The sequence below is a fragment of the Poecilia mexicana genome, unplaced genomic scaffold (genome assembly GCF_051168715.1).
Source record: "Poecilia mexicana isolate PSO_F unplaced genomic scaffold, ASM5116871v1 scaffold_6, whole genome shotgun sequence".
In the NCBI taxonomy this organism is placed as follows: Eukaryota; Metazoa; Chordata; class Actinopteri; order Cyprinodontiformes; family Poeciliidae; genus Poecilia; species Poecilia mexicana.
In genome coordinates, this window is record NW_028263375.1 from 5924068 (window position 1) to 5944848 (window position 20781).

The 20781-nt window shown below is 38.3% G+C and overlaps 1 protein-coding gene across 1 annotated transcript in view; it reads right to left on the minus strand.

Annotated features, from left to right (window-relative positions):
- Positions 1–2975: 2975 nt before the first annotated feature.
- jph3b (junctophilin 3b) overlaps positions 2976–20781 on the minus strand; it is a 43107-nt gene continuing 25301 nt past the window's right edge. Inside the window, exons 4-6 of the mRNA XM_014996917.2 lie at positions 15711–15835; positions 12734–13653; positions 2976–3909 (exon numbers count right to left, since the gene is read on the minus strand). Coding sequence (XP_014852403.2) covers positions 3829–3909; positions 12734–13653; positions 15711–15835 — 1126 coding nt within the window. The 3' untranslated portion in view covers positions 2976–3828. The remainder of the gene's footprint in view (positions 3910–12733; positions 13654–15710; positions 15836–20781) is intronic.

The following is a 20781-nucleotide window of genomic DNA, read 5'->3' on the forward strand; positions in this document are numbered from 1 at the left end:
TACCTTGGCTCCCCCAGGTTGGTGGAGCTTTTGAGGCTCCCAGACAGAACAACCTGATTCTGGTCGAAGGCCTCCAGGATCCCGCATTTCTCTGGTAGAGCTACAACTGAAGGTTTTACTATCTGACTCTGCTCTTTTTTTCACCAAAACATAATGAAATAACATCCAAACTACAGCAGACAAAGTCCCACTCTGTCTACATCCAGCTCCATACTTGAGCTCCTTCAGAACTCTAAGCTGGAGAGAAACTTTTAATATTTTTAGTTTTACCTATAACGGAATATTAGTCCGATTATTAACAATAATAAATGCATTGTTCATTTAAAAATGTTGTGGTTCACATCTATGTCCAGAAGATGGCGCCAGGTGTCTACAATGAAATCTAATCAAAGCACACCTGCTGCTAAAAGATGTTACAAAACAATACAATATTGAAAATAAAACGTTATTAATCAGATCTACGACATAGATTTATATTTTTCCCCTCACATCTACCTTTTTTTAAAGAAAAAAAATCTTCAGAAGATGATCACCTTTCGTCTTCAATCGTCATTGAAGATAAAACAAGCCACGCCCACAGCCAGCTAACCCCGCCCCCTTTTCTTGACGAGCAAAACTCAGTTACGGTTGCCATAGTAACCACACTCTCCCTTCCCAACCGGGCCCACTCCTTCATTGCATCAGGGATGCCGCAAAACTGCACAAATACACACAAGGCAGAACAAAATCTTACACACATATGTACATATAAAAATACACGGGAGGCAAAATGTTTTCTTTGAAACACTTTCATTATTTTCTCCACACAACTGAAAAACAAAAACAGAGTATTTCCCAGAAAGAAAGAGAGAAAGAAAGGAAGAGAAAGGAAGAAAGAAAGAGGAGATTCAAACCTATATAGAAAGAGCTTGGCATGCTGTGGCATGCTGCAGACTAAAACGGTGGCGCAGGGCATCGTCACCAGGCTGACGGCATACAGCAGAGCCTCTGAAATTCTTCCTGGGACCCAGAATAAAATAAAAATCTATTGTTCTGCCTCTCAGGCTGCAGGCACATCCGACTCAGCTGTAGTTGGAATAAGTTGGAGAAACACCAGAAGTGAACCCACAGCCTTTAGTTTCTGCTCCAATCCCAAGTTTAAGAAATGCTGTTGGATTATTAAAAACAATAAAAAAAGAAGAGAAAAGAAACATTCAAAGTCCTCTCGGCCCACCAGATGCCGTTACTGATGGTATCAAACACGGTGTGCAGGAAGAATGGAAACATATGCAGGTAAATAAAAACAGATGCTGTCAATATTTTTGCAGAGGGGAACAGAAATGTTGCATTTCATGCACTTTTACAAGCAGTGAAAACAAGTAATTTGGTGCAAATGGAGATCTGTGATGGGTAAAATGTCAGACAGCTGCAGGAGAATCCAACAGTCCTTCATTACACCCCGAGTGTCCCAGTCCAAACAAATCAAATAGCCATACTATCACTGGCCGTTTAATTACAATTAAAATACTGCTTAACCTGGGACTCAACCTTGTTTGTTTTACTGAGTGTTTTGTTTGTGATCACTTAATTTTTTTTAAAACATGGATTGTTTTTCACCACTCTGTGTTTACATAGCTGAGGGTGGTGTCAAGGTGGCCATCTTGTTTGAAAAGTGTTTTTTACGGTTTATTTATTTATTTACACTTTGAATTCAGGTCAAATGACTGAATATTAGTGCCACAAGAATTGGCACTACAAGAATAAAGTCATAATATTAACAGAATAAACTTTTAGTAACACAAAAATAAAGTTGAAAGAAAATGAAGTCAACATAATACCAGGATAATGTTGCAATTTTATGTTTACTCCTACAAAAACTAACAAAAACTTAGCATGAGGGATGTTGAGCATCTTAAGTTCTACTCTGGTATTGGTTTTATCGGAAATACTTCGTCTTTATCACCAAATTATCAATAGCAGTTCTTTGAAACGATTGAGGAAACGTCTATTTCTAGGAAAGAATCACAGACTAGCTGAGCTGGTCGTGTCAGGCCTTAATAACTCTATCCAAGCTTTTATAAATTACTTTCTTGTAATTTTAGGATGTTTTTCTGGCATAACAAAAAAAAAAAAACAAACTTGAAACGATTTGTGAATTTAGCTACAAAAACATCAAAGACTGGGTTATTTCCAACTCAAGGAAATGCCAATACTTTTAGCATTACTCATCCAAACGTTGCTAAGGATGTTTAATTTCAAATATTCAACTCAAAGATTTGAGATGTACTACGTTTGCCACCTCAGCACCTCCAAAAAGCGGGACAGCTACACCAGGTGTGAGACTCAATGACCTAATGTGTTGATTGTGACGTCATTGCACAATACTTAATAAATAATAATTTCCTTACGTTTTCAGCTGATTATGTCCTCAGTAAGCAGAAGATCTTTAAAGCAAGACTGCATCTTCCATCAAAGTGCAGGAAAATTAAAAACTAATGCAATACCAACCAGCATTGTTGGTCAAAAGCACATTACTTATAAGCTTTATTTAAACAGCTGAGATTAATCGTTTGCACCTCTATGTCCAATTGCAAACTGTAAAAAGCTTTAATCACTGACAGGTTTAACCCACGGATTCTTTTGTTCCCATTACTTTTTGCAGTTGCACAGTTTCCTGTTATTTCTAGATTTTTCCATATAAGAATATAAAACAATTATTTTCAAATTAGCTGTCATTTCAGACCAAAGAATCGTTTACAGACAAAGAACATTTGCGCAGCGCTTTCTACTTCGACGTTACATTTTTGTCTAGGTCTAGGTAAGTAAGGAGAGGAGCGCCATCTAGTGTTTGGACATACGAATTGGAGGCTGTAGTCTAAATCAGAGTGACCAGTACAACACTTCAATTTGGCTTAAATTACGGGACATTTGGCAACCCTACTGCGTCCTTTCACTGACGTGTTTGTAGGAGAGCAGAAAGTATTAAGCTGTTTTTTTATTGAAAGAAACTGATTTGGAAAAAAAAAATACATTTTACCTGATTTTAGTTTTTGTCACTTATATGAATTACTGTCATTTTTGTCCTTAAAATACCAAAATTTCCACTTAACTTTATATTTTGGTCCATCCGATTATGTATTTTTAAAATATTAAATAATTGATAATTTGATCAGTTACTCAGTACTTGAGTAGACTTTTCCTCTTGAGTATTTTCTTGGATGAATACTTTTTACTTTTTCTCGAGTAAAAATATGTATAAATAAGTAGTGCTATTCTGCCCACCTCTGGATGCAACTAGAGAACACACACTCACACACACGCTCCCACGCACACACACACACATGAAAAACGAGGTGAAATGAGAACTCGCCGCCCGGGTTTCACTGCCCGTACCATCAGTAACAGCCGCTGGGGATGAGGAGGAAGTAAAAGGCAGGAGGTTCAGAGAGAAGAGGGGTGGGTTGCAAAAATAAACAATACAACCATCAACATATTGCACATGGGAAGAAAAAAAAGTCAATAAATAAATCTGAAGTTACAAATCTGTTGAAAACTATGATTTGACAATGAAAAAGTCCGTCAGTCCTGTCTGTGTGTTCAAGTCAGCCCATTTGGGTCACACAAGTCCAGGTTCCTCCCTGGACCAACCTGTTGTCCTATTCTTTGGCCTCAGCTCTTCCTCCACCTGGACCGGACCGGACTGGACCCGGCTCGGTTCCGCCTCTCCAGTCCTCGGTCCGGGTCTTCTGTCGGCCGGGACGCACGGAGGGGCAGCAGATTTGCTGTAATACTCGTGGTTTTCGTCGTGTTTCTGGCATAGGTAGTTTGACTCTGAAAGCATCGCCGCCTTTAAATAAAAAAGTGGATAAACAAAATAGCCACTCCGATGTTGAGCAGAATCACCATGGCAACCAGGATGGAGCTGTAGGCCTGCGTGGGAGAGAAAAAAGAGAGAAAAGAGAAGGTGTCAGTATTAAGGACGTGCACAGGCGAAGCTCGCACACTTAAAGGCTCTTTTCATTTGCGGTCAGCGGGTTGCATCCACTCACCAACAATGAATTCATTTTGGGGTTTGTGTTTTTTATTTGGACTGTTCCTTGGCTCACAACTGTTGTGAGGATTTTTAGGATTTTTATTGGAAATTTTGTCAAAAGATACACAAATCCCAACTAATGTTTGTGTGAATATGAGGTGGCATTTGTGAAGTTAAACACTTAAAAACTCATCGCAGTAATTTGGGTTATTTAGTCATATGAGAAAAAAAAATGGAGCTTAATTTTTTAAAGTCATATTTTAACTATTATTCATTCATTCATTTTAACATCTCACAGTTTCAAATTAAATATTTAGTTTTCAAATTAAATCAATGGTGTCCAAACTTTTTGCCAGGAGGGATAAAATCATTAAGTCAAAAGAACTTGAGGGCCCGCAAAAAGAATTTTAAAACAAACTCAATGTGCCTTTTTTTTTAGGTTTATTGGCTGAATATTTAATTAAAGTTTTAAATTGTTGTAGATACAAAACCTAAAAAAGGTTTAGCATAATTGCATTATCATCAGACAGACCCACAGTTTCTGACGTTTTGGGGTTGATTGTTTTTTATTTGAGTTGAATGTTTTGCATTTGAGTAAAAGTCGGTCGATCTTTGTGGTTCTAGTTCCTCCAAAGCTAAGAGGAATGCAAAGACATTGTTGATAAATGGGAATTTATTTTTTGTACCTCATATTTTTTTAACACGTTATTTATCTATAAATAATCTTGCTCTATGAAAAAGTGTCCATCTGGGTCACCTGCACTTGCTGTGAGGTCTGGGGCCACACTAAATTCTTCAGAGGGCTGCAAATGGCCCCTGGGCCGCACTTTGGACACCTCCGAACTAAATATTTAGCTTAGAGCTAAGTTTCCAGCTAAATATTTAGCTTTACTTAGCTTCGATAAGGGTGGAGAGTTGGACATTAAGTTTCTTATGAAATCTTTAATCGGTTCAGCGATTGTATCCTCAGGCAGATTTTCATGTTACTTGAAAAGCTTCGATCAATGGATTTGAGAAGACTAGCTTGTTGCTACTATCTTTAGCATTGTGAGCATCCTCAGTCAATGTGATGGTTGGGTTTGACATATTACGGTAAATGCAAAGTTTTTCTCCTTGTTCTTTTAACATTTGTTGCACAAACCCAGCATACACATAGTTCCCATAAATCCATACCAGAAGTAATTTGCGCCATCTTGGTAGGCAAGCACAGCACAAAGTAAAGCTGAACCATGACTTCTAGACCAACAAATGGAAAGTAAATTGACACTCTTGACCAATGTGTAAGAGAAAGATGTATGAACAAAAATGGCTGTGACTGAGGGAGTAAGTGCATGTAGTAAACATGTAGGCTACATATCCATCTTAGCTAGCAGATAAAAGCCACATTAGCAAAGCTAATTTTGCTAGTTTGGAAAAAAATACTAATAAATATCGCTGGTATTTATCTTAGTATTATAGTACTCAAAAATTGAAATTGACTAAGATGTACTTATACTTTAGTTGTCATAGTAACTCCATAGCAACCGCCGTGGCAGTTAGTCACGGTAGCTACAAAACCGTAAAGAGCCGTTCTCTGTTTGCTGACAAGCTGGGCAGCAATGACACGGTGTTGGAGTCATTCTGACCCTTTCTGTTTATATTTCTGTTGTTTTCCTTCAACACCCTGCGGTGATTTATATTTTATTTTTTTAAATTACTATTAAAATTATGACTGATTGTTTTTTGACATGAGATGAAGGAATTTTAAAATCATTAATTTCCAGTAAAAAGTTGTTTTCTCAGGTTATGCCAACATCACTTCAACTAAAAAAAAAAAAAAAAAAAAAATCAAGTTAAAAAAAAAACACCAAACATGTTATTTGTTATATCTAACAGATAAGAATGACGTCATAATTTCTTATGAGGGCAAAAATGATTATGCATCCCTCTTATAAAATACAAACTATATTTATATACTGCCCTCTGTTTCTTGTCTCGTCTCTTGGAGCTTCAACGTTCACCAAAGTAGGAACCAAAATAGGTGCGTTTTGCATATTGAAGATCCTGTACTAATGGGTTGTTTTGTGAAGTGGTGTCTGAGCAGATGCTTGCTGACAGCCTGGGTCGTCGAGGTGAAGGCCGTTCTTTCCAACCACCTCTCCACTTTGGGTAAATATGAACACCAGAGTCCTCCATCCTACTTATTCCTGACTGTTTTAAATACATTTTGGTCTTAAAGAGGAAAGGATTTAGAAGACCTGTTGTTTTAATTAAAGCTGTAATAATTGTAATGATGGCTGCAGAGGGAGATGGGAAATGGGACTCTGTGCCACAAAGTTGTAGATGGATCCGTCCCGTCCAGAGTGGCTGTTCCTGCTGATCACCGTGGTGATAGGCTTATCACAGATCTGTGTCAGAGATGATTACCACAGCAGAGGCAGATCTGATCGGGTTTTACACTCACACTCTCTGCTCCTCGCTTACTGCTCTGCATTATTTTATGACGCGGTTTGTTGATTAGCTTCTAATTTGTGCAAAAGCATAATCATTCACAAAAAAATTCTGTAAAGTTGTGGGCAAATGTTTCTGCATTGAAGGAAATGTTAGATTTAAAGATCTTCTAAAACAAGCATTAAAGAATCGAGGCAACACTTCTGTTTCTGAAGATCAAATGACGTCATCGAATATATCATGATGTAAAGCCCAAAAAAGTAGATTTTACATAACACTGCCCCTTTAATTCTTCAGTGATGTAATAATAATCTGAAGTTCTGCATGAAACCAACTTCATTTAATTCAGAGCTATGCTAACAGTGCTAATTGCTCTCATTGAAACGCTGCATCTCCCCGTCAGAGATCCATTTTACCAGCGTGATGTGTGAACTGCATCGCTTCCTTGCTGCGGCCCGCCCAGAAAAACTGCAGAGCAGCTGAAACGCAGCAGCTGACCAAGATGACAGCTCAGACCATGTCAGCAGACACCTGTTTACAGAAGATGATCCGACACACAAGCTTTCAAGACCGTTTTTTGTTAAATCACCTGGGGAGAGTTTGATCAAACGCTGGAGGATGGAAATCTGCAATTTGTTTCTATCCAACTGCATTTTTTCTTTTCCCTCTCTGTTGGTGTCGTTTTAATTGCTGCGGCGGGTGAAAAGCCTCACCAGTCTGGGGAATCGTCTTCATGTAAATATGTGCCAGTGGGACGCATGATGGACTCTGAGGCATTTACCTTCAAAGCTTTTCATGCCACAATGAATGCAATGAAAAAAAAAAAAAATCAAGCATCTGCTTGGTGTTTTGCACCAACAGTAGGACAGTCATGTTTACTCAGCGACTGACTGGAGACGGGTGTAGCTCTGTTCCCATGGCGCTCGTTGTGTATTTATGATAGTATTTGTGTGTACTGGGAACCTGTTTAACACTGATCTCACTTGCCTCTCTGCTGATGCAGACACACACACGCGCGCACACACACACACACACACACCAACTCCCCATCGTTTGCCCACTGATTGGCTGCAGACGAAGCGATGCATACGCTGTTCCCTAGCAACAGAGTGCCGGTTAACCAATAAGACACCTCTCTGAGTGCAACGGGCTACTTTTTCATTCCTCTGTTACTAAGGTGCATCTTGGGGTTGTTCTCTGAGCATGCATCTGTGTACTGTGTACGTCTGCCTTCCTGCAGCAGGTAGTGGCTTCTGTCCCCCAGCATCATCAAACTGCTGCGGATAAACGGAGGAGAGTCAGCAGAGGGATGCAGGAACTCCACTTTTTCCACTTGAATTTTCCTGTTGCTTTCATTAGCTAATGCTAAAGCCGTATTATCAGCAGGGATTAGCGAGTCACCAGCTCAAGTTAAGACATAACCCGCCAAAATAAAAAATGAATAAAATCACATTACAACAGTAATCCTTTCTGCTTGTTCAGTGAACCAAAATATTTTTTTTTTCCAAAGGGTAAACCTTGCGCTTGTCCTGCAGGATTATCTTAATATGAGGGATAACACTGTGTTATGTCACGGTGGACAGGATGTATTCTCATGACAGCGGGTAACAAATCCTTTTAGTCAAATCAATGTGTGGCAGTGACACGACAAATTTGACAAATGCATCATACAGCTGCTGTGCAGTTATTAAGCCGTGCAGATATAAATAGCAGTGCAATGTAAAGCAGCAATGATCAATGCTAGGAATGTTCTCAATCATCCTGAACCTGAAAAGTTAAACAGGTCAGATTTTATTTATTATCTATTATTCCATGATATTTTATTTAGCTTCAAGTATCAGTGATTCTTGAGAATAGGGACAAAATGGGTTTTAATTTTCCCATATTTTTTTTTAATTATTTCTCAACCTTATGTATGCAAATATGACAAATAATGTTTAGAAAATATGAAGATGCTAAGGTACAGGCTCCCAGTTGCGAATTTTTTTTTAAAAATTACATTTTTAATCGACCTGACCCAAAACTTTGTCATCACCATCTGACAAAAATAAATCTAAAATGATTTTTAAAATACCCCATTAGTGATATTTTTACTCAATTTACAGACAAATGCTTCTCAAGAAATAAAATAAATATTATTTAAAACAAAAAACAAGAAAAAGTCCATCTGATGGAGTTGACAGTGCATGACGGAGTTGACACAGAACTGAAGGTGGTGACAAACTAGTGAATAAAATGAAAAACTTGGTACATGTGAAGTAATGCAATTCATGTAAAATACATTAAAATGAATTAGTTGCACAATTAAGTGAGATTTGACAACAATTTCACTGAAAGAGTCAGAAAAACTCTGACGGAGTTGACATCTGACGGAGTTGACGAAATGCCAAACTACCTCAATTTATATGATGTTATTCTGAAGGAGGTCATATTGTAGCTCGTCAGGTCCATGAAATCTTTACATTATACCAAAATTAAGCTTTTATTTCACAAAATTTCATCAAAGTTTTGTAAATTGTCAGTTATGGAGTTGACACATCATGGTTGTGACAAACAACTTAGGAATAAAACAGAAGAAAAAACTAAAGAATAACTTAAGCTAACCGGAGCTAACTAGCCCTCCTAGCAAAGGAAGAGAAAAGACAACGTCATGGGGTCCTCAGAAGTTCTGGTGCCCCCCAATAATGCCTGATTTTTTTACATTCTTTTCATTTCTGACGGTGTTGACAAAAACTAAGGACAAATTTCAACGGAGTTGGAAAATATCTAAAAATTATTTTTAATTCAATTTATCGATACTTTTATAATTATTTATATGTCTACTTATACTTAATTGTCATAATATATAATTTTAGTATTTATTTAATTGTTTTAAACTATAAGAATGTGTTGAGTTCTGCTCCTGGACAAGGGCTTTTACAGGCATCATCCACCGACTACAATGTTTAAAATAAAAAAATATTCAGCAAAAAAAAGAAAAATATACATTGTTGTGCTCACATGACCCAGGTTAGTTTAGTTAGATATTTGAAAAAAATATATCTTGTGTATATTTTATTCAAATTTCATGCTTTATCCATAGGACCTGTTTTGTCCCTATTCTCAAGAATCACTGGTATACAGAGGACACTTAAATTTTAACCAAATATAGATAAACTGTAGATAGAAGATTATAGGTTTTGCAAAGATGAAAATATTTATTTTTTAATCATTATAGATGTTAACATTGTCAAAATTGGGTTATTTATTTGTCAAATTAATTGGCCAAAATCAGAAGATGTCTGTTATGCTGCTCCTGACAGTTGGTGGTTACCATAGCAACCAGTACTCCTCCCCTTGTGGCCTACATTAGCATTATACTTTTATTTAGTATTATATGTAAACATAAGTTTTAGACAAATTTCAATTTATAAATGGTTACATGTGTACATTCTCCATGGTTTGTGTATGATTTTAACTAACTTCATTATTAATGTTGTGTGTTTTAGCTGTGTTTAATTTTACAACTGCTAACTGCTGTTAGCTGCTCTTTGGGAGCTTCAAAGAAGAGTTAGAAATACACAACAAAAATGTGTTTCAAAAATATTATTTTGTCAATAAAATCTATAGAAACAAAAGAAGTTCTACATTAAACGTTTTGGAGGTCAACATCCAGAGGAATTGGACAACAAGAGGTAGAAATCTACAGTCATGTGAAACAAGACAAAACTGCCAACTTACTGTAATAAGTCTGTGATGCTAATGTTATTTCTTATTACAAATTGACTTTTGGAAATGTTACACATGCTGTACTTTATTTTTTCCTGTAATGTTTGACTTTTTGTTGGGTATTTGTTTTAGACTGGTTTTACATTTAAATTGACACAAAGCTGCTGTATCTGTGCATTTTCCTTTTGCTCTACAAGCAAACCTAAAACTCATCACATTGTTTCGGTGGTTTAAATTGTTTTTTTTGAATTTCCTCAAAAGACCTCAAACCTTGTGATCTTGAAAAAGCACAATACTGCTGTGTACTTTATTTTTGGTAAGAACCTTAAAACAGGTCTGTAGTCTGTACTGTTAATTCAAAGGTATGTTTTTCAATAAAATAAGATAAACATCTGACAGTGTTTGGCAGGTCAAGTTTTTGTCAGTCGGTGCAACAATAATTTAGAGAGAAAGAGGGTCTGATCGATTAATATTTTCCTGGGACGCTATCTGTTGTATTGTACATCACACATATAAACATTAATTTCCCCCCTCCTTTGGAGAAACCAAACATGACTAAGCCCATAACTGCATCTGTGGCGTTTGGAAAACTCCAAGGTTTTGAGTTACAATCTCATCCATTAGCAGAATGCATCTGAAATGGATCTGAGAAACTGGAAAGTGAGAAATCAGTATGGGCTAATGTTTCTGTCAGCATTTAAAAGCAGGGATAGCAGCACACATTTTCTGACACCCTCTCCAGGGAGACCCTGAAACCGTTGCTTTGGGTTGTTGCCACAAGTGACACCTCCTAACTCCACATGGCTGCCTCTTCCTGGTGTGAAGTGGGTGCGAATGTTTGGTTGTCAGTTTTGAAAAGTTACAGGTAATGGTCCAAATGGGTTTGAAACATTACCTAACCTCTGAACAACATGCTTCAGCAGCCAGCAAAGACTCACCACACAGATAGAGGTTATTATAGCAGCTTACAGCTAGAAAATCACTAGTTTGGTTTTATTTATCCTGATTTCATGGAAAAACACATTTCTGTTTTAGTTATTATGAAATCTGCTTATGCAGAAAGAGAAATTTGGAGACCAGCTGTTAAATAAATCCCACAGATTATGCCAAATAAAGCCAAACCACATCCACAAATGTCAGTGAAACATTGTGTTCAGGGCAGTGATGCGCCGTCAGGAGAGCCTTACTGAGACGCAAAATAGATGAGAGAAAATCAACTCGTCTAGGTGAGTTCAAGCAATTCCTAACGCATTGGTGGAAGGGTGACGCAGCCATTATCAACCAAAAACTCTTCACCTTTTGGATCCTCCCTTTATTCAACACATTTAACAGCAGCAACAGCCTACAACTGTCTTTATGTTTGTGGGTCACCATCAAAATGTCAACAAATACAAGAGAAAATTTCAAAGAGCCTTTTTAAGTCGATGAAGGAAGAGTCACCAGTAACCTGATTATTTCAACATGAATCTTTGTTTAGTGGTGCATTCACATCAGTCCAGTTTAGTCCAGTTTATTCCAGCTCCAGTCCATTTGTCTAGAAGGTCCGGTTCAGTTGGGGAGGAGTGAACGTGTAAGTCAAACTCTGGTCCACCTACAAACCTCAGACTCGGCTCTGTTGAAGTTAGAATGCATACATGAATGCCAAGTGCCTTGGAGATCGCTCCAAAAGCAGGAAACGAACAACAGCGCAGGGCATTCTGGGTAAATACAACCATAATAAGTGCTAGACAGCCAGCGCTAGCGGGAGAAATGACTAAGGATCTGTTGCCAAAAACTAAAGAGACCATTAAAATCTGATACCACTCCATTTCTGTTTACATTCTGTGAAGAAGGAAGTTGTGCTCGGTGTCTTCTTCAGTGGTTCTTGGTGTGGTGCCACCACAGGCGAGGAGGGGAACAGGTTTTTCAAAGGGTTTGGATTGTGCAGTGTGAAAGAGAACCACAGCAGCTGAAAATGTAAAATGTAATTTTGGTCCCCAATCAAACCGAGTTTACCAGTATGAGAACAGCGTAAGAATAGTATTTCTATAATTACCCGTCAAGGGACAACATAGATACACAAACTGTGAAAGATCAGCGTTGTTGACTGCAGAAACTGATTCCTTTCAGTGAACTTCAATCCAGAACTGCACAACATTCTGGGGGATGTAGGCAGAGAAAAGACTTCATCTGCTCAAGCTCTCAGCCTCTGACTAGCTAAGCTAGGTTAGTAGCATCAATTAGCTCACTCATGTTTTGGTTACCTAGCAACAACCTGATGGGTAAGAAACAACAGCCTGTTGCTAGGTAATCAAACAACAGAAACCTCTTGCTTGGTTTCCCCTCCGTTCCTCATAACTGCTTAAAGAATAAAAATGAACAGCGTGTATTGAAAGGAGAAAATGAGTCCAATAGCTTGAGAACAAATTATAGGTGAAACAGTAATATTCACCCATAATTTTCCTGCAGATATATCTGAAATGTATCTGGCTGCATTTCAGATATTGAAAACAATCGCTAATTACCAATATCGACTGATATGCAATGCTTATATTATGATAAGCTTTTTAGACATATCGTACCATCAGAGCATGTCAGACTTACCGAGTTCCCCTTGCTGGCCATGAGGCTGAGGTCCTGCCGGTCGGGTATGATGGGGGAGGACTTCAGAGGCGGGGACAGGGTCAGGTCTCGTCGTAGTTGCCGAGAATCCATTTTCTCCCCTTTGTGTGTCGAGTCCTTGCCCCCGTCCCTCCCTTCCCGGTTCTTGTGCCTCTGCCGCGGCGCGCCGTGGGAGCACCCCTCTCCGTGCCCGTGCCGCTCCTCCCCATGCCCATGGGGCTTGTGGGTAGTGGAGTCTCTGGGCTGTAAAGGCTTCATCTCCATCTCGTAGTTGCTGATCTTCTCCTCATCCTGCTCCAGCAGCCGGCCCGCCCTGCCATGCGTCCCCCTGTGCCCAGACGTCCAAGTGGCGGATGAAGACGACTCTGTCCATCTGTCACCCCTGGCCTGCCTGTGATTGGACGAACTGTGCTCCCGCGATTTGTGATTGGAGGAGCTGTGTTTGTGTCCGTTGGTCCGGCTTCCTCCACGGCCACTGATCCCGCCACCTCCTTTTGACAACACCCCCCTCCTCCTGTCCTCGCTCCAGCTGTTGGCGCGTGGATACTCCGGCTTCACTCCTCCCTCACCGCCTCCCTCCATCAGCACTTGAATCTCCGTGTGTCCTCTTTCTCCCCCTTTCTCACCGCTGTCCTTACCCCGGTCTCCGTGGTCCACAGCGCTCTGCCGGTGGAATCGGGCGCTCTTGCTTCGCTGCGACGGTCGGGCAGGTGGCGGCGGCGTGTGGGGAGGTGAAGAGGAGGGTGGGCTGAGGTCGGGGGTCGCGGCATCGTTGGAGGGGTCATCAGATCCAACACTTTTTGTGTAAAGATCTGGGCTTTCCGCGGTGCCGGCGCTACTCGACAAGCCCTCGCCCTCGACTTCACTGGAAACCTGACGTTTGGGTCGCTGAACCTCCATTCCTGCAGAGAACATGAGACAAATTCAGCAATCAGAAGGAAAGCGTCAAAATGTTTGTTTGGCTTTAGACTCGTTTATGGCGACCTGCTATTAATTATTATTACTGCTTCCTCAAACAGGTTAGGATAGATCTATGGGTGTTACAAATGGATAGCAAGATTTTATTCTGGTCAGTTGTGCCTATTTTGAGATCTTTGAAAAGCAGAAGTGGAGCATCCTGCACAACCAGCAAGAATGCAGCAAGTAGTTTCTGAATGGTGGGTTAACAACAAAACACTTATCTTTTCCAGCAGCCATTGTGCAGCGAATACAGCAGTAAAACCATCTGACGAAACAAATTGAAGCGCCATTTATGTTGCTAGATAACAGCACAGGTCCCGTTTATCTGGAGGTTTTTGAAACGGCTCGTTTTTCAGACACCAAAAAACATAAATTTATTGCCATAAAAGAGCTAGATTTTTTTTTTGCCAGATCCAAATGGAAGTATAAAAAAGAGCAAAGTGTGAATTTTACTAAATAGGATAGGCCTATGGGCGATACAAAAACATGTTCTTAATTTAGTCAGAACAGTGATGATTTCAAAAGGACACAGTTGGGCGGCATGAGGAAGATGATGTCCAAGAAGTCCAAACAAACATGCGGCTAAATGTCGGAGCTGATGCTTGTTGGCAGAGACGTTCTCATAAGTGAGAGCAGAAAAGATGGCGGACATGACGGCCATGCATTCTGTGTGTGCGGGTGCGCCATGATGCGTGCTCCATATGGGACGGCTACCTGTGGAGCGCCACAGGTGTGACTGAGACGTGGAATGGCAAAGCTGGAGGGAGGCAATCAGTGACCTTTAACATCAACTCCCCCAAACTGACGCACATAATGTATCAAAATGTGTTTGGTCTGTTCGCATGTGAAGTTTACTTAGAAGTCAAATAATATGGAAACAGAATTTTTTACCAATACTAAGGAATTATTGACTTTGAAAAAGCTTCTATGGACCCTTGCAGTATGATGTCACACGCTCAAGCTTCCTGCTGGAGGACAAAAAGCTGCTGGCTGACGATGGTTAGCATTGGTTTTAGCTGTTAAGCTGTCATCATCACGGACTAAATCTTAAACGTACACATGATTTAAAAAAGAAAAAAAGATGCAGTCCTTTGCTACTAATTGTCAACATTACAACAACTAGATAACAAGGTAAGGAAATGTTTTAATTAAATGGCGAGGGAGAGGGAAGTAGATCAGTTATGCTAGCTTGACTTTGACAACCTTAACATATAGACGTGACATGGAATTTGGTGTGTTTTAGCTCAGTTAATTTTTTTAATAGGCCACCTAAAAACACCAAGTCTGACAGATCCTTAGCAGAGCAGGTGTTTAAATTAGCTAATCAACCGCTGCTGTGTTAGCTTAGCTAATAGCAGCTGTAGCTAACCTACTACAGCGATCAGTTAACAGTAATCACAAAATAAACACCAAGCCTAAAATCATAAAACTGTAGCAGACTGAATGTTCTGTTCTTTGAGTGGGAAATGTTTGAGTGTTCTTTGGTGTTGAATCCCAACACATATGGTGGCATTATTGTCAGTTGCTATGGCAACGAGTCTGCGCGTAGCATAGCTGACACAGAGCGAGAAAACAGTGGTTCCGAGTTGTTCTTAACTGTTTTTTCTACATTATTTTCCCTTTGCAGTTGCTCACTGCTCTAAATTAATAATATCTACATCTCCAGGTCGTTAACGGAGTTGTTCTACCGCAGCTATGGAGGGCAAGTAAAGCCCTCCATAGCTGTGCTGTGCGCATGCATAAAATTTCTGGATGTAAAAAATAAAATGCAATGGGTCCATATCTTCCTGAAAAGTGATTTGCAAGTTTGTCTTATTTCAAGTGAACTAAGATATTTACAGTGGAAAATAAACCAAAATTAATTGGTAAGATTTTGTGTTTTTGCAGTGTATGAGGTCGAAAATAGAGTTTAGCTTTTTCAAGTCACTCTGCACATGAGGGTGCAGCTTTGTCGTTACGTGGGAATCGTTTCTGGTTTTGGTGTGTGTTGGGAGCCCACCGTTTCCAGGGTGCTGGAAGGACGGGGAGAACTGCTTGGCGGTGACCCTAGCCATCCGGCTCTCCTCGTGGGCTTTCTGCGCGGCTCCCACCGCCGCCTCTGCTTTGCCCTGCGCGTGAGCCGTCCTGAAGCACAGAAAACAAATACAGCAGCAGAAATATTACAACATCACAGGAAAAACAAAGGACTTCCTGGATAAACAAGTTTTATTTCAAATCAAAGGTTCCCAGGACCTTTGGAAGAGAAACAGGCCCACAGCATCGCAGGTCCTCCGCCGTACTTATCAGTGGACATGAAATGCTTTTCCAGACTGTCAGGGCTGCCAATTACATTTGATTTTAGCAAAAAAAAAAACAACAATCTTTTGTGCAGTTTTTTCTCTTTTCCAGCACTATACTTTGTAGATAAAGATAATGCTAATTAACTAGAGAAGACACTATAATATTACATCATTTATTATTATCATTAATAATATCTAGTCTTTGCTGTGTTCAACACCAGGAACAACGCAAACTATTATATAACATTTTATGTTTTGAAATTTCTCTTACTGGGTGTGTTGATAAATGTGGAGGCAAGGTAGTTTTTGTATTTTGTCTTTCAGGAAAAGTGATAGTGTATTTTTATTTAAACTGTTCATAGTCAATGGTGAACTGGAAACATTTTAAATATCCAAAATAAATAAAACAACAGATAAAATTAATTATAAAATCTTTATAAACAAAATTGTCCTTTAAAAAAAACTAGATGAGACCAAACCACTAGACTGAAGACTTTTATCATCCAGGTTTTGGTAAAGAGAGAAAAGAGAAAAACGATAAATCATGCAAATGGAAATTATTAAGCTTGCTTTAATTTATCATGCGATTAATTGATTTATTGCCAATTATGACAGGCGTAGTCCTTATATGAACCAATAATCACAGTTTTCTTTTGCTCTGACAGAACAGACTTCATCTGTTTCTGGGTTTTATTGTTTATTCCAGATGATAATTATCATTTTATCACAATAGTTGAGCTATAGAGGAGATTTTTTTTTTACTACAGAGCTGAAATATGATGGTGAAACTGCAGAAATCTTAAGTTGAACTTTAATATAATAAAATAATTCCTCTCACTGAGTTTGATGTATTTTAATGGTGGCGTTGCAGCATCTTTTTAAAGTTCTGATTGTTTTTTATCACCTGCCTTTCTGTCCCCGCCTCAGGTTATTCTCTGATTACATCAAGCACACCTTTTGTCTCTATCGCAGCTTCATTCTCTCCGTTTCTCTCCGCTCATCCATGCATCGCTTTCCCTTCCTCTCTCTGGGCAGAAGCAGCCCTGATGCAGTGTTGCATGTCGATGGCTATTGATTTCCTTCCTCTCTGCCTCTCTGTGCCAGACCCAAACCGTACTCCACACCACCGAGCATGAGAGCCTGTTGGCTGCTGGGCGCTGAGACGTAAAGGACATGAAGACGGTTCCTTTTTTTAAACAGAAATAATAAAGAACAGAACGCTTTGCATCCTGCCATGAATTAGCACCAAATATGTGGGTTGTTTAGCCAAACATAAGAGAAAAAAAATCCAATATAATTTCATTTTTCAAAGTCATATTTTCTCAATGTTTTAATATTTAGCAAGTGAAATATTAAATATTTAGCTTTAGATTGAATATTTAGCTGGCAATTAATTAAATATTTAGTAAATATGAGCAGACTAAATAAGTATTAAAACCAAACATTTAGTCTACCAGCTAAATATTTAGGTTCAAACTAAATATTCAGGTTGATAGCTAAATATATAGTTTGTAAACAATGTTTATTTTGTTTACAAAACTAAATATTTACTTTTCTCAGTAAATATTTAGCTTTCTAATATTTAAAGAATGTTTAATTAGCAAGCCAGCTTGCAAAATAAAATGTTTAGTTTGGAACTAATGTCTTTAGCTTGTAAACTAAATATTTAGTTTAAAGTTAATGATAATTTGGAATTAAATGTTTAGTTTGTAAACTAAATGTTTATATTCCTAATTCAATATTTTGTTTAAAACTGTGATATTTATTAACAAATGAATAACATGGTGAAAATATGACTTTGAAAAATAATCTATTTTTTTCTCTTATGACAGTCTAACTATATTTAGTTTGGAGTGTAATATTTAGCATGCTAATTGAATTATTGCTGTTAAATTGTCACTCTGTTACTTTACAAATGGCACACCATAGTCCTGTTCTCACTCTCAGTAATCATTTCTTTAAATATCTTCTTTTTTTTTGTTTTACTCCCCCCAACATGTTTCTGTGAAACAGAACATGTTGATTACACAATATCGCTTTGTGTCCAAAAGCCAAAGAAAGAAAAGAAAACAGATCTACAGATGGAGAGCAGGAGGAAAAAAGAAGAGAAGCTGTGAGGTGATGAAGAGAATGGGAGGAGAGATGATGCAGAGTGGGGAAAGCAGTGGGAGAGCTAAAAGGTGTTTAACTTGAATGAATCACAGCCTGCCTAATTGTGAGACAGCGTAATTACAGCGCTGTCCAGCAGGCTGTCAACTTCTGCATTAAAGCAAAATTAGGGGGGAGGACGAGGACAAGCCGTTATGTCTCCATCATGACCGAGTTTTCTTTAACACAACAGACATTTTGGAGGCTCAGTTTGCTTCTTAATGAGGAGAACAAAGGTTATAATAGTTCTGAGGTTTTTTTTATTATAGTTTATTTTATTTTGTTATGACTTTTGTCTAATTCTGTCAGTTTTAATTAGATTTTAGAGTGAGTTTACACTCCATACTCCTCCTGGTGGCATATTTATTTGAAAATGTTATCTTCTGTGGAGTATTCACTGATACAATGCAGTACTTGAATTTTACTGGACAATAAATTGTCCCAGAAGTTATTGCGATAAACAATAATATTGTTGTTTTGAAACCATTTTTAAGTAATATAACAGTAATAGCACAACAATGCAAGAACACATTCACAAAGACCAATAACTTGAAATTACAATGAACATGTAACACTGGAACTGGAAGACATTTAAAAAACCGACACATGCTGCAGATTTTTCATTGAAGCCTTTTTTAAATAAAATACTAAAAATACATTGAAATATGCAAATAAACAAATGATTCAATCCCTTTTTAAAATAAGAAAATAAACAGTTTATTGCCTAAAATGCAACATCATAGCTTTCCTTTATTTGATCTGTAGGACAGGATGAATCTGCAGATGAAATAATTCTCAAAAGCTCAGCCCTTTTTCCTCTACTTCATATCAATTCAGTGTAGAGCTGATATGTTAATATTTTTGGATTAACTGATGCTTAAAAGGAGATTCGTCTTTCACAGATTTTCAACCAGGTGAAGCTAAAACTACCACCTGAGGAGTTCTGGGTAGAACATAAACATATTTTATCCTAAATGCAAAGTATATGAATTTTCCATAAAATACTGCTCTGAATGTCATGTTTTAGCAAATGGCATTTTCTGTGTCCAGTTAGTCGAATACTAAATTATTTGACAATTATATAAATAATCAATATGATTAATTGTTTCAGTCCTACATTAAATCATAACTTCTGATGGTCTGCAGGAAAAAATGCAATAAAATATTTCTTGAAATGTGCTGCTCACTTCCAAGAAAATAATAAATAGTCCCAAAAAGACATTTAAAAAATATTTGTTCATGCATAATTACAATGCTTTTTGTTTAATTGTTTGTGAAACTTTTATACAATGCTGCTTATTATGAATTGTTTTTAAGTTTTCATATTAGATTTGAAGACACACAGGTTTGTTTGCATTTATGCATTTTTTTCTTTACTGATTAATGGCTCTTCTGGTCTTCCGTACGCTTCAGTTTTCCTGCTAAATGTGAGTTTGTTTTCTCTGAATCTTAAGACATTTCTAAAATAGATCAGTGGGGCACGGATTAGCACTGAATGAACAAGCAGGAAGATCGATGCCAAGAGAGACGAGCGAGAAAAACAAAGGCTGAGAGACAAAACAAAGAAAGGACAGAAGAGAGAGCGCAGCGAGCCGAGGAGAGAGTCTAATCCAAGCCTCATGCTCTAAGCTCCTCCATCATCTCTGCCATCGCTCTGAAGCAGCTGATGATGAGGAGGATGATTCATATCTCACTGAGCCTTCCGGTTTGCATCACCGCTAATCATTCGTGCGTTCAATCAAGTTGTGGGGACGTAAATCTGTTGACACGCCAGCCTGATATGCTTCCTTTTCTGGGAGGCGTACAAGCAAACCAGTTGATTTCTGCTATGTAGATTATCTTAAAGGTGGCCTATTATTCTTCCTTGAACAGGTTAGAATAGGTTTATGGCCTATACAAAACACGTTCATTTCATTTTTCTCACAAAAATCCTTCTTAGATAATGAGATTTTAGTCTGCTCAGTTCAGAGCTCCTTTCAGAATGAACAGTTTTATGGTCTCTGTCACTTTAAATCCAAATATTCTGCTGCTGACCATGCCCCCCAACTCAATGTTTACACTCGCATGAAAATAGCTGCAAACAGATGCACTTTTATACAAACATACAGCGCATTGTAAAGTGCATTTAGCTGTAAAACCAGCTGACCAAATGTCCTGGAACTCGGACTAGGTTGCTAGGTAACGGGTGGAGTTCCGCTAGGGTTGCTAGGTGACGGCGCGGAGGGACTTGGCATTCTGCAGGTTTTTGAAACATCTCATATTCCAGGACAAACATTAAGTTATCGCAGGAAAAAACCCGGGTGTTTTTTATTTTTATTTTTTTCAAAAACTCTACTGCTGTTTTTGGAAGCAGTTGAGACCCACCGACCTGCTTTCTGTGTTGCCAGATTTGTCTGCTTTTGAACACGTTTGGCTGGAAAAACCAGCTACAAATTCAAAAGATCTTAGTTGATTCCAAAGAGAAATTAAATGCTGATGTAACTCATATTACCATATTTGGGAGGGTAGTTAAAATTTGACAAGTTTCTAGAAAAGTTTCAGAGAAAAATTCTTATAAAATAGTTGTCATTGTGTGGCAGAAAAGAACAAATGTTTTAATAAAATACTGTGTTATTGCATTTATTACTTCAATTAATTTTGAAA